Below are 25,814 nucleotides of genomic sequence, written 5' to 3'. Positions count from 1 at the left end.
GATGTCACATTGGGTTCCACATGACAGAGACGTTGAAAGACAAAAAACCATTTGTGAATTGCTGCTTCAAAGACAGAAAAGAAAGTGGTTTTTGCATCGCATTGTTACTGGTGATGAGAAGTGGATCCATTACGAGAACCCAAAACGAAAAAAGTCCTGGGTGAAGCCAGGTGAACCAGGTCCATCACAACCGAAACAAGATATTCACTGTGCAAAGGTTATGCTGTGCATATGGTGGGATATGAAAGGTGTGGTGTACTATGAGCTGCTGCAACTGGGTGAAACTATTAATGGAGAACGTTATCGACGACAATTAATGCGTTTGAAGCAAGCTCTGGCCAGGAAACGACCAGAATGGGAGAACAGACATGATAAACTTATTTTTCAACATGATAACGCTCGCCCACATGTCGCAAAACCGGTCAAAACCTATTTAGAAAATGTTGGATGGGAAGTTTTACCCCACCCGCCATATTCACCAGACGTTGCTCCTTCGGACTACTACTTGTTCGATTGCATGAATAACGATTTGATTGGACAGCGGTTCACTTCTTCAGAAGATATTGAAACATGGGTCTCTGACTGGATTGCTTCAAAGGACTTCTTTCACCATGGAATCCGTAACTTGCCTGACAGATGGGCGAAAGTGGTGGCTCGCGATGGACAATATTTTTCTTAAGGTATTTATGTATTTTGTGTTTGAACTACAGCTTCAATGTGTGCGTAAAAACCACACAAATTAATTCCTAGACCAAATAGTTTATTTGGGTTTTTCCTGCCAGAAGCAGCCCGGCAAGGGTGGTGTGTTGCGGAACAATACCTAATAGTTTCTGTGAAAAAGGAACAAAGTTACAACAATTACGCTAATATTAAGGCACACCCAAATAAATTAGTCTGCACATGCCTATGTTTGTAGTTGTAATATACCGGGCCATTCCATGGTGATATTTGCGACTTTTGTATGGAAAATGTTAAAGTAATTTGTTTCTCATTCATATATTTGCGAATAAATTGACGGAGTAAGGGCCACATACAGACCATGAAATATTCCAGCTGTTGTTCGTAGAACATGTTCATTGCATGGAAATCAGTGTGTTGCCTTTGTGCAGTAAAAAAACATCTTGGAATCATTGACAAGCAAACTGTGAAGTGTCTGACTGTATGTTGGTCATATTTTTGTCAAATGTACCAGACAAGTGCAGTTTCAATTCCGTGCAGGTTTGGTTTAGATACACTTTCTTCTTTTCTTGTGACAAAATTATGTTTCTCGTGACTTGTGTGACTTCTAAATTTTGCAGACTCGGGCAGAATATTTTAAATACAGCATGTTCAACACAAAGGGTTTTATTGACGAACTGGAAAACATAAAAGAGGCACTTGCCGACCTCTGTAGCGGATTGGCTAGCACAATGCTCTACAATGCCAGAGGTCCCAGGTTCGAATCCCAGCCTGTGTATGGGTGTTCTTTGTGGGTGTCCCTTCATCAGTTTCATCGTATTACCACTCATCCTCATCGTCACAATTAGCCAAAAGTGGCAGGAAAACTAAGTAAAATACATTACTCAATAAATAAATGAGATACCTATCGATACATCTAACAAAATAATTTTGATGTGATGTAATACCTAAACTTATAATTAAACAACACTTTCAGAATGGATGGTAACTTATATTTCATTGAATTTAAACTGGCCACGTGAACTTGCAACTGTTGGAGGAGACATTTTTTTGCAATGTTAGTGAATGCGTACGCAATTTCTCCTCAGCAGCTGACAAGTTCCAACAGTTTCCAGATGGAATCATGGTGGATACCAGTCTCTCTTGCAGATCAGTGTTGATTGTTGTCACTTCACCTGGGTAAACACTATCTTCGTAATACACTAAGTACCAGTCGCCCACCTGAATATTGTTTGGTAGAAAATTTTGTGAGGTATCCTTGTTCTGATGAAACTAAAGAGTTGTACAATTCCATCTGGTGAGCTTGAAACATGGATTTTTTTCTTTTGCATTTCCAGGTAAATAGACACATTACCTTTTTTCCATGAATGGACAATTGTAATGAAGTGGTCTGATCTGACAAAATCATGCATGAGCACTTTTTTTCATGATGTTACTAGCTGCACATGCAAAGCCTACAAATGACTGAATGATGACATCATTAATTTGGTCACGAGTCATGACTGCCTGCCTGACCAGAGATTTTGCTCTTTTAACAATCCGGTCTATTACTCCTTTTCCATGTGATGTATCAGAATATTTAGAGATAAAAGACCTCTTAAACTTAAGCAATTTTACTATGAACTTATTTTTAAATTCTGAGGATGGATCATCACTTCAGATTGTAACGTGTGATCCGTTTGGGATGTCATAAAAGTAAAGTGTTGTACACACAAGGTTAATGTACATATCTCTGAACAGTTTGCCATACTCTAAGCAGTAATGTTGTACGTTTCGAGTGAACGGAAGTTTCCAGACTTCAACCGCATGGCGGCGCTAGCATGTGTGCATGAGAGACAAAACGGTGGTCATGCCACAACAGCATGCTCGGTGCATCATCATATGCAAAATTGGGATACTGGACACCATTATCTTTCAACAGGATGGTGCTCCACCACATTGGGCTCATAGTACGGGACCATTTTAATGGGATATTCAACGATCACTGGTGTGGCCTTGGTGGACCCATCCCCTGACCTGCGAATAGCCCGGACTTAATGCCTCCAGATTTTTTTGTGGGGGGGTACGTCAAGTCTTTGGTGTATGCACAAAAACCACAGACTGAAGCCGACCTGCAATTGCAGATGAGAGCAGCTTTTCTACAGATCACTCCAGAAATGCTGCACCCTACGTGGTGCAACATGTCTGCGTGGTATGATCTATGTCGTGTCTGCAATGGCGGAGCTGTTGAGTGCTAATGTGCTGGGATACAAAAACTGTGACTCTCTTACACATGTATGTACCATTAACAGGCAATAAATTTGAATGGTTTCTGGTAAATAACACTTTACTTTTATGACATCCCAAATGGATCACCCGGTAAATCATGGATTGCATGGTGTACGTTTGGATTTTCACATAGGAAAATCACTTTAAATCAAAATGATCAAGAAACAAAAGCCAATTTACGGTGAAGATATTCACCCATGATGGGTAGTACACTTACCAGCTCGCACTCTTTTCACCGTATTATGAGGGGATATCAAAAAGTAATTGATTAAATTTTTTACAGGCAAACGGAAATGTATTCACAAAAACTGAAATATACATTTGTAATTACATGTATTTTGCCACCTTTCCACAAGATGGCACGTGTGCGCACCTCGTGCATGCAGAGAGGCAGTAGTTTCAAAATGGCAGCTACGCTTGAGATGTTCGACACAGTTGAGATGCGGAGTGTGATTCAGTTTCTGTGGTCAAAGGGACAGAAACCGCCTGAAATCTATCATGAGTTGTGTGCAGAGTATGGTGACACGTGCATGACATTCACAAATGTCTGTAACTGGTGTGCAAAGTTCAATGCAAAGCATGTAAATGTCCTTGATGAACCCCTGGATTGCCTCGCACAACACACACACAGAGAGCAATGTTGACGCTGTGAAGGCACTGATTCAGGAGGACTGGCGGTCAACAATCCAAACAACAGCTTGCTGTGAGCATTTCATATGGCAGTGCATACACCACCATCCACGAAGAACTTGGGTATTGCCAAGAGTCAGGGAGAAGGGTCTCCAGACAGCTCACATCACAGCATAAGAAGGACCGTATGGGATACAGCATTTGCTCTGGTACCATAGGGCTGGAAACTCATTCCTCGACCCCATTGTTACCAGGATTGAATCATGGGTTTTTCACAATGATTTGGTGGAAGGTGCAGCAACAAAACCACAAGACTTGAATTTGAAAGGATTCTCTCACCCTCTTGTAAGTTTTACTTTGGCGCTGTCATATAGAGAGAGGAGGGAAAAGGGGGATCTGTTAACCCAGTGGAACTTTTGGCATAGAAAAATATGTTCATTCTTGAAAAAGGACATGTATTTTCAGTAATCACTTCTCAAAAATTTTTACTTCAATGTGTAGATCTATCAGTTAAAATAGGAATAAGTTTTTCCACGTTATGTAAAATTAAAGGTCAAGTGAAGTGTCAGTGAACAGCATATGATACCCACAGCATTCACTAACAGCTCATGCAGAGTAATACGTTACTCAAAGTGAGACGTTTTGTTTACAGAGGGTGGTAAGGTTCTTGATTCAGATTTATCTCCAATTTAATGACTTTTTAAGTCAGACATATTCCTTAGAAAAGGAAATTTGATAAATTTGAGATACATCCCCGATCATTCTCGTGCAATATGTAGATGCATGCATAAGTTTTTTAAAAAAATCACCCAACATTTCACTATTTTAAAATATTTATTTTGTAAATGGACCATATATTATGCTTCCATGTCTTTAAACCAGAAAAACAGATATTTCAGACAAGAACAATCAAGCTATTCCCAATGCTGTTACAAATGTGCTAGGAAGGAAAGCTCCAAATTAAAAAAAAAAAAAGTTTAATACCATTATAGGTGAAGTCAATTTTTGCTGCAGCTCATTTTACATAATATCAATTATTGGTTTAACTCTAAAAACAATAATTTACCAATATGTCTTACTCGTGGAAAGTGGTCCACAATCATCATAAATTCTTCCTCACTTTCCACCAAATAATTGTCTAGCAATTGTAGAGTTTCCAGTTTTGCCCTATATGGGACTCCACATAAGTTCACTGTAAAATTGTCCGTTCTCTCAGTTATGTCACCAACTATCAAAGATGTTAAACCTGGGGCATGATGCATAAATAGGAAGAAGCATGCTTCTGTTAGTTGACCAAACAAATGAACGTCGCTAAGCTTCTTCAACAATCCAGTATAATTTGCCTCCCAAATAAAATTATGAAATGACAAACGTGCATGTCTCAATTCAGGGCACAAGCACAGACTTGAAATACTAAATGGTACATTTGAATTATAATTACCTATAGTAATCTTTGTAATGTTATTTTTGATATCGTTACTTAGGTGGTCAATCGTTGAACTAATGAGCTGGCAAGTAGGATGAAAGACTTCTAACTTAACCAAATATTTGATATTGTTAAACACGTCTAATGATGAATTATCACCTTCAAAACACACACACTGCAGTTCCTGAAGGAATGGGCAAACCCTTCCCAGAACAAACAAGACATCAACTGTAATTTGAAATATAAATATGCTTGTGAGACTTAGGCTTGGCCACTGTAATCCCTCCAAGTTATCATTAATTTCCTCAGTCATTTGCCTAAAGAAATGCCTAACCACAATATCCTGCATCAGCATTCCTTGCAGATGTACATTTGAGAATATGTATGTTGCTGTGGGTGTTGGGTAATTCAACACAGTTAACTCTGTTGCCAGTTCGAGAATGGCTAACACACTTTTATAGTTAATATTCCCCAACGAATGCTGTATTGTCAACTTTTTAAGGGAACTGCACAGAGGACTTATTCCCCTTGCATAAAATGTAACATCTTCTCCAGGTGGTATTAATGCTTCCAACGATGGATGTATGCCGGGAATGTTCCAACGTGTGCTAATCCAGTTCTGTTCTGGTTGAGGTTCTCCATAACACCTTACATTTTCAACAAGAAAATGAATGCCGGTATTTGTGACATTCTTATCAGATATTGCTAGAGTATTGAGTGTGAAACAATTCTCTCCTATTAATTTTAACATCTCATCGCTAGCAGAGTCAAAGAGATCTATGAACTTTAATGAAGTAACACTAAAACAAAAACCAAAGTGGTTGTATATGTTTTCGGTAAAAACAAAGTCTGAACCCTGGATAAACCTTAAACTCTGTAAATTTGCATTTTCTTCAGCAATAACCTTCAGGATATGTACAGCTTCTGCTTCTAACAATGACTTCGGGACACTGACAATACTTACATTCTCGACACCATTAGTTATGAAACACTCCTTTGCTATTACATCTGGTGACATATTTGGTCCTTCATAATAAATATCACTGATATTTGCAAGCTTTAAAATTTCCTCCTTCAGCTTGCCACTAAGAGGCATGAAATACCTCCTTAATTGTTCTTTCTTGTTTGCCACATCTTCAAATGATCCTTCCAGTGCCTTCAGAACCATTCCTTCCAATTTCTTGGAAAAGTACCTCACTGCTGTCTTTTGAAGGGACATTGGATGTAGGTATTGTTTAATGAACATGCAGTTTTCGTGGACATAACATGGCTTCATTATAGGCGGTGCCATTCCTTAAAAAGAAAAAAGAAAATTCAATGAAAATAAAGAGTTGAATTACCACAATGATTTGAGAACAAAGTAACAAAAAATTGATATACATTAAGAGCAATGTGCTGATCACTACCTCTACATTTTTAATTTGATAGGTATTTTATTTGCACAGTTGTTTGTACACGTACTTGAATGTAAGAATTTTCTCCAGTTACTAAAACATGAAAATTTTGAATTGGCAGACAGACCAACAAAGCAAAAAGGTAAGTTGCCAAAGTACAGTGCATTCATTATTAAGTAACATGACTGAACTTACTGCCTAACTGACTTAGAGACTAAGGCTCAGGAAGTTCCAAAACTTTCACTACTAGATGCAACTGAAAACGGGTATTAATTTTTTTACATTTAAAAAAATGTCGCCATTCTTAATAATCCTTAGATGCTGCACAGTCTACATGGAATGAGATTACATAATCAGGGTGGGTGTCTATCAAATTAACAAATCCAAAACTCTTGACTTTTTCATGACCTTTTCCTCCATTTTTTTTAACATTCATTTAACCGCCTCTTACTTAGATATATAGTTCAAAATTAAGAAAACAAACAGTAACGTGCCCAGGATTTCCGAAGGGGGAGGAGTCATGTACATTTTTTTTTTTGGTAGTCACTCCTCATTTTGCCATCTTTTCCTGCCTTTCATGTTATTTTTTTAGAAATGTTGCACCAAAGAAGGGGGGTTATGACCATCACCAACCCCCCACCCTTAGGCACACCACTGCCCTACCACACGGCCAGTCAACATGAAAACTAAGACTGTACTTTAACAAGATATTTTGAAACAAGGTTTCGTACTTCTTTTTCTGATTAATTTCCAAGAACCACTGCCTTCATGAACAGAGGTTGCAGTCAGGCACATATCTAAAGTGAGAATCATAGAACTTAAGACCTTCTGTAAACAAAAGCACGTGTACCCTAACAGTGTTGCAAACTTATGGAAAAAAAAATAATCCACATAGCCTACAAGGTGTAAAACATTCCATTTGTCAACAGATGCGGAATAAGCAGTGTATCACTGAGTGATGACCTGTTGAAAGTTATTGAATGTATGTTAAAAAAGAAAGTTAAAAAATGTACATCTTGCCTGGTGGCCGATTTTTAGACTCATTACCGAAGTTCCCTGGCTCGAATCCCGGCATGGGTGTTATTTGTGAGTGTCCCTTCATCAATTTCATCTGACGATCACTCATTCTCATCGTCGGGATTAGCCAAGAGTGGAAGAAAAGCAACGCTAAATTAAAAAATCAAATACAAAATGTACATCTTATCCCCCAGAAGTAAGACGGTTCCGTACCAAAGGATTCGTTTTCTCTCATATTTTACTAAAAAAAACCTTGCTAGAAGAATGTGACACATGAGATAAATTACGTTTTGAAACCGGGGTTTCTTCATTAAATTTATTTGATGTTGGAAAGTGTTAAGATTTATTATTATAATGAAAGTAAGTAAGCTAATACATATGATTTGATTGACTAAATTAATAATTATGCAGCAAAGACACCAAGGGAAACTAAAATGGCAACTTAGAGAAGCATAAAAGTGGGGAAAGAAGACTGTAGAATACAGAAATATTTTGAGGCAGTCACATTTTATTGTACGCTACATATAAAATAAAATGCATATTTCTCTCTTGTTGTGAGGTGTTCATTTTAAATCAACCTCCCTCACCCTACGGCCTGCCCTCCTTCACCCGCAAAAGTATTCCCGAGTGTGAGGATGTCACCATCCGGATGGTGAACACCTCTGTATTATAGATCGACTCCTGCATCCCACCCCCTTCCCCATCCCCGGAGGATTGTCACTGACAATGTGAAATCACACTATCATATGCCGACAATCGACATACCACTTCCGTTTCTGTACTTGACTTAGTGAGAAGTATTGTGGTTGGCAACAGCCTAATAACGGATTTCTTCCGCATCATGTAGTCCGTTCTATGAAAGTACGCTAATGGAAGAAAAACGTGTAAATTACATTGGATTATACATTTTAAAATATATTTTCATTACAGGTTTCTGTTTATAATAATAATACGTGATTATTGTATAAATTACAATCGATCACGTGAACAGCAAGAAAATAGCGCCAGTTTCGAACATGGCGACTTCCATGCGTGCAGGAAGGTCTCCCGTGTTACAGATGTAGTTGGAGAAAAGGAAATTTCTGATTAAAATTTTATGCATATTATTTTAAGTAGTAGTGTACATAAATCTTCTTTGTAATGTCATTCAAAGCCGTACGATTCCAATATAATTCTTGCCTTCTAAAAAGTTCAAAGGAAATTAATAGCCATCGATTATGCAACAAATGCTAATATTTTCATTACTTAATTTTAGTACTTGGTACATCTGGACCCCTGGACCCCCTAAATAAGTCCTTCCTGTCCTTCAAAGCTGTATGATCCCAATATAATCCTTGTCTTCCAATAAGTTCAGAGGAAATTGTACAACAAATGGTAAACGAGTATATTTTCATTATTAAATTTTCACACTTAGTAAGTTTTTCGGGTGGGGAGGAGGGGAGGGTCCGGACCCCCTAAATACGTCCTTTCCGTTCTTCAAAGCCGTATGATCCCAATACAATCCTTGTCTTCCAATAAGTTCAGAGGAAATTGTACAACAAATGCTAAACTAGTATATTTTCATTATTTAATTTTCGTACCTAACAAGTCTTTCGGTTTGGGGGTTCAAACCCCCAAAATACGTCCATCCTGTCCTCCAAAGCAGTATGATCCCAATATAATCCTTGTCTTACAATTAGTTCACATGAAATTATATAACAACGGCGAAACAAATATATTTTTCATTATTTAATTTTAGTACTTGATAAATCTTTCGGGGGGTCTGGACTCCCTGGACCCTGCCCCCTATATACGTCCTTGGTTGCAATGTCTGGGACGGAGATGGTATTGCATCACTGCTTTGTTTCTTCCTGGGCATCTTCCCCCTTCTAGTGGTGCTGGTGTGTGTTTTCTAGATAACGTCGTCTGCTATGCTTTCTGCTGGTAGTTGTTCTGGTTTCCATCCTCTGGAGGCAATGGAGGGTGGTGATTGGAAGTTTGGGTTGACTAAATAACTGTTACATTTGATAAATTATAAAAACTACTGTGTATCCCGTTGTTCCTTACATTGCCTGAGATTATCAAATATATCCTCAGGTTGTAAATTTTAATAGCCTGAAAATTTGGGAGACGATTAACCCCCCAAACTCCTTGTCCTCGTAAAGTTACACCTGTGACCTTCAAATCTAAAACAAGAGACTTCACAGCCCATAGGGTCTCCAAGCAAGTTGGATAAATTTTCTCATGAACTATGGTTTAGCTGAGAAAAACATTTACGTCAGGCACATATGTCAGTGGCCACAACCATTCCCTCCTCACCGCTCCTCTCCTCTCCCTTCCCTACAAGATCATAAAAGCCATGGACCCAAGTTGCTGAAAGGGTATGACTCATTGCACCAAATTTGAACACCATCTTTGTCACACACCGTATTTCATCGTCTGACGTAAGCGCGGAATGCTTTCGTGGTTTCGTTAGGTTAGGCTTGTTATTTAAATCTCTTACCATAAGTACACTACATTTAGCCTAACGACGAAAACATTTAACCCTTAGTTTGCCGCCGTAACACATATGTTACAAAAAATGTATGTCCCTTGTAGCCGCTGTAACACATATGTTACAAACAGCTTTAGATACAATTATCGAGGGTTTGCCACACTTATATTTGTATATTGAGGTTGAAACACTGACAGTTCGTTCGGGAACATGTTTTGCAATCATGTTTCGAAAATTCCAAATCCCCCCACCCCCTCCTTTCTCGGAATATGTCACGTGTTTGGGCTCACCCAAACACGTGTTCGCTCTTCAGTTGACAGACACAATAAATGCTTGGTATTTAAGATGCTGTTTTCCTCCAAGCTTCCAACGCTGTGATTTAGTATTGATAAGGCACACATTCTTCTTTGTGTTTAGACCTGGTGATCGAGCTGAAGTAGTGGCGGGGATTAGGGGGTAGGGGAAGGAATTCGCCTCTATGTTAGAAATGCAATGAAGCTTGACGATAGCCAGAGGCCAAAAGCATGAGTCTAAAGCGTGCGTCTATCCAGAAGTATAGACAAAAGAAAGGATTGCAAAGGCTCCGTCCCTCCTCTGTTAGGACTAACAAACGCCTCACCATAAACACTTCGTATCATATAACAGCTCATCGATTTCCCTAACGCACAAACGTTTCCTTCCGGACATATTTCCACAAAGAGCCGAGTCAAAAGGGAGAAATAGATTCACAGTAGCTACACAAGATGCAAGTGCGAACGAAAAAAGCAAAAGTTCGGGTTTTCTCCCCAAAGCAGCTGGAGAAGAGGGGGCAAACTCCACATTTTTATGATTTTTTCATTGAAATTCGGGGGATGCAGCCCCCACCCGTAACCCCCCCCCCCCCCCACGGTTGGGGCATCCAAATTTTACATGGTTGCATGCACCGATGTATTGCCTGCAAAACAAAAGTTATCCGAAGTAGATTGGTCCCATAGTGCCAGAGTTGTTACGATTTTTCTCCATTATGTATACGAATTCAAATTTCCCGCTCAAAGCCTCGGCGACACTGGGCTTACTTTCGTCAGACCGTGCGGCGTACTAAGGGTTAACCTGGCCTGGCCTCAGAAGATTAAATACGAGCTAGAACAAGAAGGTATTTGAGTTTGGTGCGATAAGTGAGACCAGTTGCAGAAAGTCTGTAGTGAAGATTGGAGGGGTGTGGCAGAGACAGAGGGTAATTCATAGACAGCAAAGCCAACACCTGCCTTGCACTTCTTTGTGCTACTATTACTAACGACACTCTCGTAATTGTGATTCCTTTCAACATCCAGTCGAGGCTTAACATCACCATGAAAAACCAGATGTAATAAATTAATTATTCTGTAGCTGTGTTATTGGAAATAATGATGTTCACACTGGAAAAAAATTACCGCTCAAAACTTGAAGCTCATTTTTCAAGAATGAAGGCTTACTAGTTTATAAACAAAACTTGTTCACAATATAAAACTGCAATTCATAATTGGGAGAAGAGAGACAGTAGTAGATGAATATGGAGAAAGTAGTACTCCCTTTATTCTCAAAACTGTTTCTTTTCTTTGTTCTATTAATTTCAGTGGCCACTGCCACCATCCTCGCGAAACTCTTTTTTCTGGTTTGTTCTATTAAATTCAGTGGCGGATGAAGTTTAGTACTAGTTTTTCTGTATTTATGAAACTGCAAGCTTATCATTATTTAACAGGTTTACTACATTCTTGCAAGAAGAGTTTCCAGGGAACATTCACAAAAAATGTGGTAATCTTTGTGTAATCAGATTAGTGATTGGTGCAATAAACTAAGGGAAAATGTTGCACAGCACAAGACACGTGAGCTGATGATTAGTAGAGGCATCCATATTTAGTTTTTGACGAAAACACAAAATATAAAATAACAAATAACACATTGTATAGCAAATTTATTTGTTTCAGAAAGGTGTGAGGTACACTTTCCTACCCTGTTTTGTCATGAAGTTTATGCGAAATGATCTGCAAAATAGACTCTTAAACATAAAAATTAGAGTTTGTTTATTGGCAGGACACTTTCTGAAGTTTGAATTATCCTGTGAGTTATGCAATTGATTATACATTGATTGAAAATTGATTAATTCTGCTGAAAATATTTAAGAACAGAAAATTTACCCATTTATACAGGAATAAACTTCATACTCTGGTAACTACATAAATGTGCTATTAGAAGGGATATGTTAATTTTCTGTAATAAGTGCAGATTTTGTAATCAAATTTAGGATTATGGCCTCAATTTTAAAACCAAAATGTCATTTTACATACCACTTTTGATTTGATTTTCCACCACAATACCACCAAAATTTAATTTTCTTTTGAACCCAAAATTGACTGTTTTTGTACCGAAATTTTGCTTTTTTTTTTTTAACCAAAAACATGCGCCTCCAATGATTAGTTGGGGAATCTCCTATGCTGTTCATAGTTTGGCAAGAAGAGGCCATGTTGAGCATGTGTGTTGGTCACTCGAGAAAAATTGGTTCACCAACAGATGTGATTGAGAGACAAAATCAAATAATTGCAATTGACCTTGCCATAAGTAAAATAAACACAGACAAAAACAAACAAACAAAGAAATGAAATCTCAGCAAGGGGCTGGTAGTAAGGTTTCTAGGTTTTCCTTATCATTGGGCACCCAGCCCTTTTGGAACTGCAGGAATAACGGAAAACTTATGAATCACCTTTTACTTTCAATTACTCCGAAACTTAAAATGCATACTTGAATTTCCACTTATTCCTCTTTATAGCAATCTACATTTCTAAATAAATTTAAAATAAAAAAAGTGACCTACCTGATACTGGTTATGCAGGAAATCAAGAATATTTTAACAGGTCCTGAAGCAGGAATTCCAATTCTGTAGGTCTGCTCTTCTGTTGCCGAGTTTGTAACAACATAAAATGTATTAATTCACGTTAATTAAGCTTAATACTTCTTTTTTACATAATGCACTCACTCTTGTTAAAACAAATCATCTGACTTGTACCATGTATTGCTAAATATAAATTACAAAGGCAACTTTGTAAACTTTTAACTATGGCTAGGTTGATATTAATGTATCTGTAGGAGCTGATATCAATAGTACTGCAAGGTATAGGCTCATATTTAATTAGTGGTACAAGTCAAGCGGATTGTGTAGGATTGATTCTCTCGTAAATAAATCTAAGAATAATTTGAAGGAGAAAAACAGTGGAATTACATCTAAAAGGAACATTTACTTTCATAATAGTGTATGCATCAAGAGACTAGTAGAATTTTCAGCAAAAAATACAGGCTTGCCCAGGACTCGAACCTGGGTCTCTGGCATACCATGCTATTGCTCTACCACCGAGCTACCCAGCCAGCCTGGTTTGCCTGATTTTTTTGCTGCTGCTGCTGTTTAACCTGTGTGGAATTGTCTCTGTTAGTGCTACCGCCATGGGATCTGTTGCCTTTGAAACACTAGACGTTGACGTTACCTGGTTCCTCCAGACGTAGAGATGTTAATTCATTAAATTAGGCACACACAAGAGATGTGCAATGGCACGGTATGCCAGAGATCTGACTGAGTCCTGGTCGAGCCTCCATTTTTTGCTGAAAATTCTACGTAGTACATCTCCTGTGTGTGCCTAATTGAATGAATACAATAGGTATTGCTTTAAAACATTAACTGAACATTATGCAAGGCTGAGTTCATATTTTGAACCAATACAAGCACTGATAGGTTTGCCTATTCTCACTAAGGCATTGCATGACAATTGTAACAATTAAAAGTGGTTCAAAATATTGGTTAATATTTCAAGGATAATTTGGAATTTTATATCAGAGCAGTAGGATATCGGTACTTTATTGGTGTCGGTCTATCTAGTTAATACTATATTAATATGTGTATATATTCAAGAAAATTATATGCATTAATTTATTAGTTTTACTTTAAAAAAGGAAAGCATAATGTTGGAATATTAAAATAACAATAATCTAATTACAATAGCCATGTAATACTGATGGAAAATAAGTGAAAACTTCAAATTTTGCATAATATGAATGCTAATTAGTCCAAGAAAGTTCACATATTTTTGAAGACAGTCAAGCTTCGGAAAAAAGTGTGGGTAGTTACTCTATCCTGGGAATCTCTGGAGAAAGTGAACGGGACTGTAGCTACCAGCTGTTTGCAGGAGCGTGTTCTGCTTCACTCAAACCACTTACTTTCTCCCTCTCTACAGTCATGAGCAGCCTTGCTCCACAGATTCGCGGGACAGAGTAGCCTATATGGGTTAATTGTTTTCAAAAAATAATACAGTAAATGGTACTACGTATTAAAGTGGGCATGAAATTATTGAAGTGTAAATTAAAGAGGAGGGAGTATGAATGAAAGGAAAAAGTGGTCAAAATGGAAGTACACTTGCATGAACAGGGAAGAGAAAATGAACAGAAATGAAGGGGAAACTTGGAACAAAATGAGTAGAAATGATTAAAAAATGCATGTAGGGGAGGAGGAGAAAAAAAACAGGTGTGACTCCACAGCATGTCCAACAAGGTGGAAAAAATGCTTCTCCTTTCATAAAACCTGGGATAGTGCTTACACTAACAATAGGTTGTGAGTATGTGTATCTTGTTAGCATAAGCTAGCAAAGGCTTTGTGAACCATAATGAAATATAGGGATAGATACCTGTAGAGTCACCTGTTTGCAGGAGTGTGGAACTCACTTTAAACTGTATCCCAATCCCGATGAGCCTTTTTTTTTATTTGCTTTATTTTAGTTCGCATTTTATGCCACTTTTTGCTAATTTTGCAAAGATGGAGTGAGTGATATAATGAATGGACACTCGCAACGATCCATGCCCAGGCCAGGATTCGAACCCAGGACCCATGGCATTGTAGCACGATGTGCTAACCACTCCGCCATGGGGGCCAGCCGATGAGCCTTTCTGTGCATAAAGCACACTTAAAAACAAGCTCAAACTAACAACATTGATTAAAAGTATAAATTATAGGCGTTTCATTTGAACTAAAATAACAATGCCTCCCTTTCAAAAAATGAGGAAAAATAAAAATCTCAGTCACGCAGACTGAAAAATAGGAACATTTCTCAAACAGAATTTTTCCTACTAAAATGAAGGAATCGTACTCATGCAACATAATAAACAATATTTCATGTGGCAAAGTTTGAAAACAGTAAAATATTAGAAACTTTCAGCATGTTTCATGAACACATGAAGTTGAAATAAATACTTACAAGAATAACTCTGTGTATCGCTGGAGAAATTATAACAATTTCCACTCCATGTGTTTGCGATGAAGCAAAGGCTTTAGTTACTGTTACTGAGACCACTGTTGTAGGCTTAACATGGTTGTTACTGCTGTTGATCTCTGATGTGATACACTTACAAATCGAACATACTCAAGCTGTAAAAAAGGACAGAACTGTTAAAATTCTGAAATATATATATTAACTGTTCAGTTGCTGATACACAGTATTCCTGCAAAGAGAGGATAAGCATATTATCTAGAATTGAGTACCTAAATTTCAAGAATATAAAATCCGGTAGTTATTTAAAAAAAAAATAGATAATAATATTTTATTAATTTATTGGTGTACTAAAATCTGAATGTGATATGCTGATATTTCTTCCTGAAATCCATATTGTTTGATTAACACTGTTGTAAAATTTCAAAAAGATTGAATAATTTGTAAGAGATAATTTTCTTCACTAAGACAGAGCAGCTCACATTGAAGGCTTTGGGAATGAAAGAAAAGATAAAATTTGGGAGAGGAGGGGGAGGGGGGGGATAAAAATGAAAGCAGAATGCTGTGCAATGCTGATGTTACATTACTCAGCTTTACAATTTTCCTGCATTATATGTACATTCAACATGGTAGCAAAAGAGCAAAATACTATATAATTTTTCCACAATTTAAGTTTTTGAAACCATAAAACCGTATGTGGTTTCACATTTCTTCTAAATTGGTGCCATACCCCCAATTCAAATTTTCATTTAAGTTCAGACGAGCTGCTGCCTTTGCCCGAGCTTCTAGCTACTGAAAATCTTTGGTATCGCTAAAAGAAAATCAACCAATACTCACCGATGCCGATACCACTGATATTGACTCAGCCATACTTTTTAATGTTATATTTCTAAAAATCCATGTTTTTATTAAATTATAGCATTTTCCTGCCAAATATACCAAAATGTACCGTCAATTGTGATTTTAAACTGTTATTTAAAATTGTAGTTCACATTGTCTACGTATTTTCGTGACAGTTTTATATATTTGAACCAATTTTTGAGGAAGTTATTTTCCATTTTTCTCGCTCTACAAATGCCTATCTTACAACTTCCCTGTGGCAGTAGGTGAGCACTCAATCCCCGCCAAAATCGCACCACTTAGCTCGGTAATTCAAATTATTTCTCGGGCGACAAGTACTGATGATGCGGCTCCGGTCTCACGGTAGATACTGACATGTTCTTTTAACTAAAACACAATGAAAATGATCACACTAAGACTCGTAGCATTCACGTGATGCCTCTCAGGGTATTGGGTAATAATATCTCTGTTCATTCGTCAAATAAAAATGAAAGTCAAGTTTTCACTAGGAGAAAAGAACCTATATTTTACTTGTTAGCAAAACAAATACTTATGTGCTTATAGTACAGGAGATATAGGTTTTTGGGTGGAACTAATTCCCACAAAGACGGGGTTTGAATTTTGTAGTTCGTTGTTGGTATCTTTTTGATATACTAAAAGTCTAGAAAAATATGAGTGTGCAAAATACGTTTTTTCGCCTCCATCTTGAAAAAACATCACAAATTAAAGAAAGTCATGTGTGGTAACAAATTACACAGTATTTCACGCTGTAAAATAATATAATAATGGTTTTTAGAAGTAAAATGTTTACAAAGATGAAGTAGGTCTGTAAAAATATTTTAATTCCATTTTTTTTTCAGGTGACTTCTTCAAGTATTGACGTCTTCTAAGAAATGGAAAATGGCAGAAAGGAACTGTATCTTGTGCTCTGAAAGTGAAAGCAAAACTTCAAAGTGTGTTAAGTTGTCTTTAAAGGTATAATCAGTGCAAGTAAAATTCGAAAAGACAATATCCATGAGTTATTTGAACCATTTCTTGATCACCCTGTGAGTATCCATGTTGAATGCTGCCGTCTGTACACAAATTCCAATAATATCAAGAGTGATATGAAATTGAAGTTGCATACTCAGGATGAAGCACTAGCCAGCTGCAGTAGAGTATTACAGTCGGATATACCAACATTTACATTTAAAGAACACTGTTTGTTTTGTGGTCGCTTTATTACGGACAGTGAGAAACGTGTTAAATCTGGCGTTATACAGGTCCATAGAGTATTGTTTCAAAATTCTGTTATGAAGGTGTGTAACTCCAGAAATGATTTATGGTCAGTCAATGTTAAATCACGATTGCTATCAGTTAATGATTTACCAGCAGCAGATGCCATTTATCACCAGGCATGCAGCGTAAATTTCGAAAAGGTGACCCGATCCCAAAGAAGTACAGAGATTATTCCTAAGATGAATTTCGTATCAAGCCTCTTGGTCGTCCTGCAGAAAAAGAAAAACATGATTTTTTTTTGGAAGTATGTAGGTGGTTTCAAGGAAATGATGAGCCGGTTTCTGTCCAGCAGCTGGCTACTAAAATGAAATACTTCCTACCAGTTGGTAATGAACCATATAGTCATTGTCACATGCTACAAAAGCTTAAAGAACATTTTTTTGTAACATTATCGTTTCCAAAAAAGATGGGATGCCTAATATGGTAACTATGGGTCAAACAGTGGCTACTTAGATTACCAGAAACAAAAGAAATTAGAAGACCCTGAATTAGAGAAATATTGTCTAATTGAAGCAGCAGCAAAACTGATCAAAACAGAAATCAAACTATTGTCGACTTCAATGGAGTACTATCCCCAGGCCCGTAGCTAGAATTGATCTCTAGGGGGAGCTCACGGTTTATCAGGGGGGGGGGCTCAAGGTTTATCAGGTGACCTTTAAAAAAAACGTTTCACATTAAATAAAGGTACGCTATTTTGTGTGTGTTAAGGGGTCATTAAGTTAATATAAAACATTAAAGAAATAGAAATATAATACAAATAATACCCTCTTTTTCAATATCTTCTAAAACACGGTCATCTCTCGAAGTGTTAATTGAATGCTACTGACCTCATTCCTTACTAAACACTTCATACACTTTTGATTACACAAATATTTGTATCCCATATGAAAAATGCACAATATTCAATAATAGTGACTACAGTACATACCTCTCCCTTAAAAAAGTTGGAGTCGGCGATTCTTCATGTTGTTGAACCTGTGAAACAGTCTTGACATATCTATGTTCAATGCTCGTTTCTTCTCAAATGCCAGAAAAACAAGATTTGCCAGGCGCTTGCTGCACATTGACAGTCTCTGAGGGCTATTGATGCGGGTTAACACAGAGAAAGTGGATTCACACATCGCTGTACTGCATGCAAAAGTTCTTATGCCAGCAAGTAGAGCATAAGGCATAAGTGTCTTCGTAGGCCATTCTAGTTTTGTACAGTTCTTCAAAAGTATCAGGGGAATCCAGTTTCTTGAGATATGAATTGGCAACAGTTTGACGGAATGGTAATTCGAAAGGCTGATAAATATTCAATATTGCTAAATTGAAGGGACTCAGCCGATGATATAGCCTCCAATAAGTCGTCGTTATTGGTAAAACGTCGTTAGCACAAGATCTAAACATCCGTAGAATATTTGTGTGAGAGATGTGAGCTTTTCCTCTCCTAGGACGTCAGTGATAACGAAGTCTTGCAACTCTGTATTTCGTTATATCTTTCTTGTGGGGTGCTCAACAATCTCGTCATGAATTCCATCCTCTTCTAGCAGTGCATTACTTTCTTGCAAAATACCTTCGTACACATCTTCCTGACGCATGCTCCTTAATGTTTCTGTGGCAGCTTCAATCATCTTTCTACCAGCATCCAAATGAACATTACGTGCTTGAAGCATTTTATCAACTGGGCTTAATATTTCAAGGATCTTTTTCATGAACACTAAGCAAAACCGAAACTGAGGTTTGCTAATGACTACAAGCAAACCAACACTTGCTGCTACGTCATCCCCGTTAAAATTTCCATTTTTCACCAACTGCAAAACATGAATTATATCTCTGTAGTTTTCAAATATTGTTCTCGTCATTTTTAAATGTCCTGACCAACGTTGTTCTAAAAGTCACGAAAGACTTCTCCCCTCGTATAAAATCGCAACTTTTCCCTTTTTTAGAAAATTGTGCAACATGGAACTCTGTTCGAAAAAGTGTTTAATTGGAGAAATTTCATCCACACATTTAACAATTACCAGATGTAACCGATGGTTAAAACAATGAACGTAAGGAATTAGACGCCCAAGCCATTGCTGGATTAAAGCTTGCACACCCCCTTTTTTCCCACTCATAGCTGAAGCCCCATCAAAACACTGGCTGAGCAATTTCGCACTATCCAAACCATATTTCTGAAAAATATTTAGTGTTAGATCTGCAAAAGACTCTGCATCAAAAGCTGACAGTGTTTCTATGCACAGAATTGATTCCGTGACTGTCCCATTCTTTACATAGCGGATTCCTATGGCTACGTTTTCTCTGTTGTTTTTATCTCGTGTACCATCTTCAAGCAAAATATACAAAGGAACATCTGCACTATTAATGTCACTAACAATGTTTTCACGTACGATGTCAGCCATTATTTCAATAATGTCATTTTGAATTTCAGGGGACAAGTAAGATGCGTTTTTAGGCACCTGCTTAAAACAGTCTGCCAGTTTCTCATCTTTTCGAAGCGTGAACTGAAAAAGAATTCGAAACAGGCTTTGTTCCTCATGTTCTTGTAAGTGGTACGTTCCCCTAAGAGGCAATTCGTTTATCGCAAGGAACTGAATAATTTCAGCAATGCTCTTGATATAATATTGATTCTTTTCAAGAACATTCTGATTGACTAGTGTAGAAATAGATTTTCCCACCAACGAACGGTTTTGCTTTTCTGCCCACCTTGACATTGCTTCTATGTGTGTAAGTGACGCATCATGTTTCACTATCCCTGCTTTGGTTTTATCGAGAGCTGCCTTCCAGTTCTTAAAGCTTTTAGATGTAAAGGCCACTTCTTTGCATCCGAAAGGCCGATATTGTCTACAATTATAGCAGAATGCTGCATCTAAAAATTGTGAATACTCTAACCATTTGAACATTTTAAACCAGTCACTTTGAAAACACCGTCCATCAGCATTTCGGGGGTAATGTTTGAGTTTTATCTGTTTAATTTCCTCACCTGGTTTGGAAATGTCCTTTACTTCTGTAAAAAGTAAAAGTAAAAAAAAGTAAAGTGTTCCCCTGTGCATAGCACCACGCCATGAAGGCGTATAGGGGGTGTGGGGGTAACGCCCCACACTTTCTTGATCCGGTCGTGAGTGGGGGTGATGTGATCAGCATCACGCCTCTGACCGCCTTTACCCCCAGGGTTTCCCCCAGGTACCCATGTTATTCGACGCTGGGTAGGTGCCGGGGCCGCTTCCACCGTTAGAAAAGTTCCCGGATTTGAACCAGCCGGGGATCGAACCCGGGACCTTTAGTATGGTAGTCAGACGCGTTACCGACTGAGCCACCACGGCCATTTTACCTTTACTTCTGTAGGCCTCTTCTTGATTGGAGGCAGCCGTAGATGGGGAAAGAGTAGGTACGGTGGTCGCCGTGGTCAAATATTCACATGTTTTTTTACAAATTATAAATTTATCCATGGTGCTGGGAAATCGTTAAAATATCACAACACTACACACCAAGGATGAAACATGGTTATGTCATTCGTCACTAAAACCACTCACTATCACACGAATCAGTTTTACGAAGACATGAAACACAATAACACCCGCGCAAACGCGAAACCTTCTTTACACGAATGAAGAACTCAACAAAGTGTCTTTGTCAATGTTTTTCCCCAACAGGGCATGGGCAAGCCGTTATATTCCACCCCCGACCGGGCAATAAAACTCCCCTTCGCAAAACTTGGGATCCGATGACCTTTGATGCAGATGGAAAGGACCTGCGGTACTACTTTACTATACCAGAGACACCTATCAATGATTTATTTCTAAATTTTTTACATTGCTAACGTACTATTCTGCATTGCGGAACATATCTTTAGGTGAAATAATGAATTTCTAACGAAAATAATGTCTATTTCTTACATTAACGAGTACTTACTGTTGTTCATTATTTCCCACAAACCATCCATGGGTAGCCCCAAAAACCATTGACGTTAGCCCAAAAATTCGCGATAGCCCCACGAACCATCACGGGGACAAGGTATGCCTACTAGGTTAGGTTCCATTAGCACTCCTTTCGTTCAATTTAGCATATACGGACAACATCGGCTGTTAGCAGCAGCAATTGCGCGTCGGAAATAGATTTTCGTAGAAAACCACATGCAATCTGATTAAAATGGATCAAAACTACATTCCCGAACATCAACAACGCTACAGAAAATGATTTGCGTAAGTACTTTCTCCTGTAAATTTGAAGAAATCCGTCTCTGGTATAGTAAAGTGTTACCGGACCTGCTACAAGGGAAAGCCGAAAGAGGGAGAGCGAAGGTGCATAGATCCTCTGTGGAAGAACTTTGAATTTATCCTTCTATCAAGTTATTAGCAAATAATATCCACACTCTACATTTTCACTTGTCACGGCAAACAAATTATGCAATAGTTTTACCTAATACCAGGGGGCTGACGACAACACCAGGGGGGGGGGGCTGACGACAATACCAGGGGGCTCAGCCCCCCCTGGCCCCTGCCTAGCTACGAGCCTGACTATCCCTCCTCATCAGAAATTGCATCTGAACAGGAAAATGAAAAGTTCTTGCCATCTGTTTTGCAACCTTTTTTTTTGGATATCATCATTGGTACTAATCTACTTGTGATTTAACGAAGATTTCCATTGGACAGGCTTTGGTGGAAGTTTCAAGACCCAGATCACTTATAAGTCCAATCGGTAACAGTTGTATAAGACTGAGACGGATTTATTCAAATTTACAGGATAAAAGACGAGAAAGTACTTACGGAATTGCGTTCTTGAGGACTTTCTGAAGCCGGGGAAATTGTTTTTTCGAATCGTGCAACTTATTTGGCCTGTAAGTAAGGTATTGTTCGTCATTCATGCATCTTTGTTGTACGATAGCTCGTGCCGCCATTACCGTCGACTACGTGAATCAAATGTTCCGTGCGTTCGATTATGTAACCCCCTGTCAGTGTAGCAACCACGCGGTAGTTTTACAAGATGACGTGTGAGCAGGGTTTTTTTTTCCAATTTAAGGTAACAGTCTAGTTTATGTCCTTTTCCTAAGGAATACGTGTCATATATCGTGTGAAATCTTATTTTATAAGGAATTCAACAACGTAAATCCCAAAGTGAGCAAAAATTTCCTGAAGGAGTAAATCGAGAAAAACAGATGCTGTCCGGAGATGCACAATTGAACATACTGAGGAATATTTTAGATGATGAAGCACATATTTAGGGGTGAAATGAGTGCTAATGGAACCTAACCTAACCTCGTAGGCATACCTCGACCCCGTGAATGGATAGTGGGGCTATCGTGAACAGTAAGTGTAAAAAGAAAAAGGTACTTACCCGAAGAGATGCTGGGTGCCGCACCGCGAACGCAAAGAAGCAATCACCATGCAGATAAGGACGTAAAGTAGAGTCTAGCCTCAATTTTCGCTTAAAAACCTTTTGTGAATAGTTTGTGCGGCATTTATCGGTTCATAAGTTTGGATACACTGCACATCAGCTGACGATACTGCATATCAGCTGACGATAGACAACGTGAGTCAAAATTTGCCTGCCGAATTAGCAACGACCAATAAATGATTATAATGTTAAAAATAATGCTTCTTTCATGGAAAAAAAGTCCTCCCCAGCTTAAAAAAATGTTCTGCTATGCATATGAGGTAAGTAGCAATGATTTTTATTTAAAAATAAACGAGTTTAATGTGTCTCCGGCTTATACAACTGATACCGTCCAATCCTCCTTGGTGTTGGTGTGCAGCTTTATCAAGACTTCGGTTCTAGTTTACTTGTAGATGAGCTTCACAGACTTGGGATTTCCATATCGTATGATGAAGTAAAAAAGTATTGTAAAAACAGCACTGACCTTGGCAGAAGAAAAGCATGTAACAGTTGTTGCTGACAACACCGATATTATTGTACTTTTGATTTACCATAATACACGAAATATTTGTTTGCAGTCATCTACGTTCAGTGATAAAAAACGTGATATTAAATCGATGCAACATGTGCTTGGCAAAAAGGGATGCAGAATTATTCTCTTTTCACATGCTTTAACTGGATGCAATACCACAAGCTCCTTATTTGGTAAAAGTAAATCAGCAGCATATCGACATTTTTGGAAATGTGAGGAATTTAGCATTTGCGCCACTCTGGTTGGAACGGAAAATGCAAACAGAAAGAAACTCACAGATATTGGTACCAAAGCAGACGGACACTCTGAACCTACTACGATATAATCTCTACTTGAAAAAAATCACAACTGCCAAAAGTGAATTTAATATTGCAAGATTGCCACCTACAGAACATGCTGCTGTTCATCATCTCCGCGTAAATTTACAAAGTCTTTGTTGGAAAAATATGAACACCAATATTGCCAATCCCGAAGAGTGGGGTTGGAAAAAGTAGGAGACAAACTACAGCCCATAACAAGTGAAATGAGCCCTGCACCAGAGTTATTACTACACATCATCCGCTGCACCTGCAAAACGGATACGAATGAGCCATGTGGTAGTGGTAGATGTACTTGTCGACGTTATGGTGTGGAATGTGCCGAGATATGTTGTAACTGTTCTGGTAGAGATTGCACAAATAGTGCACCGACAGAAAGTGATTTAGAAGAAACTGAAGAAGACTATTAGATTTAGCTTTTCCCTTATGTAAGATTGATGAAATACATATGCATTTGCATTATAAAACTAATTTCGATTACTAAAAATATGATTTTCAACACTGAATAAGCTTTCAGTTTTTCGGCCACTATTTTGTTATTTATTTTTATTTTTTAAAACCAATCTCATAATCTTTTTCAGCATAAAACTTTCCATAATTTGATACCACACACGATTTCTTTAGATTTTTAAAAAAATTTCAAGATGGCGACCAAAAACACGCATTTCGCACACTCACATTTTTCTAGACTTTTAGTATGTCAAAAAGATACCAACAACGAACTAAAAAACTTCAATCCCCGTCTTTGTGGGAATTAGTTCCACCTATCACCTATTTTTTGCATATATCTACTGTACTATTAGAATCAATCTTACTCAAAGAAATAGCTTCAATTTCACTTGACCACTCTTTTCTTTAATTAAAACTCCAAAGCCTTCTTCTTCTTCTGACCCTGTCAGCAGCGTTGCCAGGTCAGATTTTTAAAAACCAGGAGATCGTTCCCTGAAAAATCAGATCTGCTTAAAAAATCAGAAGAACTAATAATAACGGATTATCAAAGTTCTGGGGGGGGGAGTTAGAGTGGGAAAAGCTTTCCACTATCATTATTGAACGTTAATTATTAATTTTAGAAGTCAAAAGATAAGTTTATTACTGTTATGTTAATACAAATGTTATTATGAATTTGCACTTCAAGGGGTACGATAAGAACCCCACCCCCTTAATTCACGTAAGGTAAAGGTACAGTTTTCCCCAACCAGTGGCGATGATCGGGTGCCAAAACTGAGCGGGGTGCAAGGATTGTCCCCCCTTAATCGCCGGCACTGCCCCTACAGATTGCAAAAAGCAGTGACATTACTGGAAAAAATCCGACCTCGATTTTATGTTCATCTCACACAAATATTCTAAAATAAGTTGTGACTGCGTGGATTTATGTACTTGGCGTTTAAAAGTGTATGGAAACATTTCGTGATTTTTGTGTTAACTAAGACTAGAGCTTCAGCCACTACGCATTCGGGGATATATTTTTAAAAAATTCTACCTGATAACACCTTAGATTGCTTTTATTTAAAACTAGCCAAAGTTACAGGATGTAAGATAGACAACATACTCGCATAATGGTCATGTAGAAGGGCCATCATGCCTGAACCCCCGAAATATACCAGTCCCAGTTCGGGATTTGAACCGGGGCACAGTATCAGACATGTGGCAGGTTTTTTCTTCAATTTTTTCCCAGTCACTCCAGACAATGTAAATATGAATAAAATCAGCTTTTTGCATTCGAGGATTAAGTGGTATAAAATCTGGAAAGAGAATTTCTACCATCACAGTATTGATTGAGTATAAAGGGACATAAGAGCAATTGCAGTAGTAGTTACGCTCAGAAGTAGCTTTAAAAAAAACAACGCTACAAAAACATGAGCTATTATTTCTAAGTTAAGAGATGATTAAGGAAAAATAAAACTGCGACGGATAAGTCTGCAACAGCAGTTTACTAAGCCGACCTCCGTGGCTGAGTGGTTAGCACAGAGCTATGACATCAGTGATCGAATCTCGGCCTGGGCATGGTTGTCCCTTCACCAATCTCATCATATCATCACTCATCCTCGTCTTCGCGATTAGCTAAAAGTGGCAGAAATGCGAAGAAATAAAAACGACTTTTTAAAAAAATTATAGCCGGGTCATCTCCGATTACCTAGATGACCCAGAGTATACGCCGCTGCTGCTTTCTCATATTAATGCATCCTGAACTGTGTTTGGCAGATAAGCGAGGCATTGGCGGCTGGACTCACAGCCAGTATAAACTTATGTGGGGCTTGTGTCGGTTGTCCCTATATGTTTGTGACTGTCCCTTCATCCATCTTATCACCATTCATCCTCATCTTCACGATTAACCAAGGGTCAGA

The 25,814-nt window shown here is 38.1% G+C and overlaps 1 protein-coding gene across 2 annotated transcripts; it reads right to left on the bottom strand.

Annotated features, from left to right (window-relative positions):
- Nucleotides 1-4,449: 4,449 nt before the first annotated feature.
- Nucleotides 4,450-24,347, bottom strand: LOC146003109 (uncharacterized). Of its 2 annotated transcripts, XM_083141282.1 has the most exons (4): nt 24,285-24,347; nt 15,136-15,305; nt 12,714-12,792; nt 4,450-6,295 (listed from the first exon to the last, which is right to left on the bottom strand). In XM_083141282.1, exon 4 carries the CDS (start codon nt 6,291-6,293, stop codon nt 4,611-4,613), a length of 1,683 nt encoding a protein of 560 aa, XP_082997408.1. In that variant the 5' UTR covers nt 6,294-6,295; nt 12,714-12,792; nt 15,136-15,305; nt 24,285-24,347; the 3' UTR covers nt 4,450-4,610. The 2 variants fall into 2 exon arrangements, with proteins under 2 accessions (XP_082997408.1, XP_082997409.1); XM_083141283.1 differs by lacking the exon at nt 12,714-12,792.
- Nucleotides 24,348-25,814: the final 1,467 nt, after the last annotated feature.

The sequence above is a fragment of the Lepisma saccharinum genome, chromosome 19 (genome assembly GCF_977018435.1).
Source record: "Lepisma saccharinum chromosome 19, izLepSacc3.1, whole genome shotgun sequence".
NCBI classification, from domain to species: domain Eukaryota; kingdom Metazoa; phylum Arthropoda; class Insecta; order Zygentoma; family Lepismatidae; genus Lepisma; species Lepisma saccharinum.
Note: the sequence above shows the minus strand (reverse complement) of the source record. Positions and strands in the feature narration are given on the sequence as shown.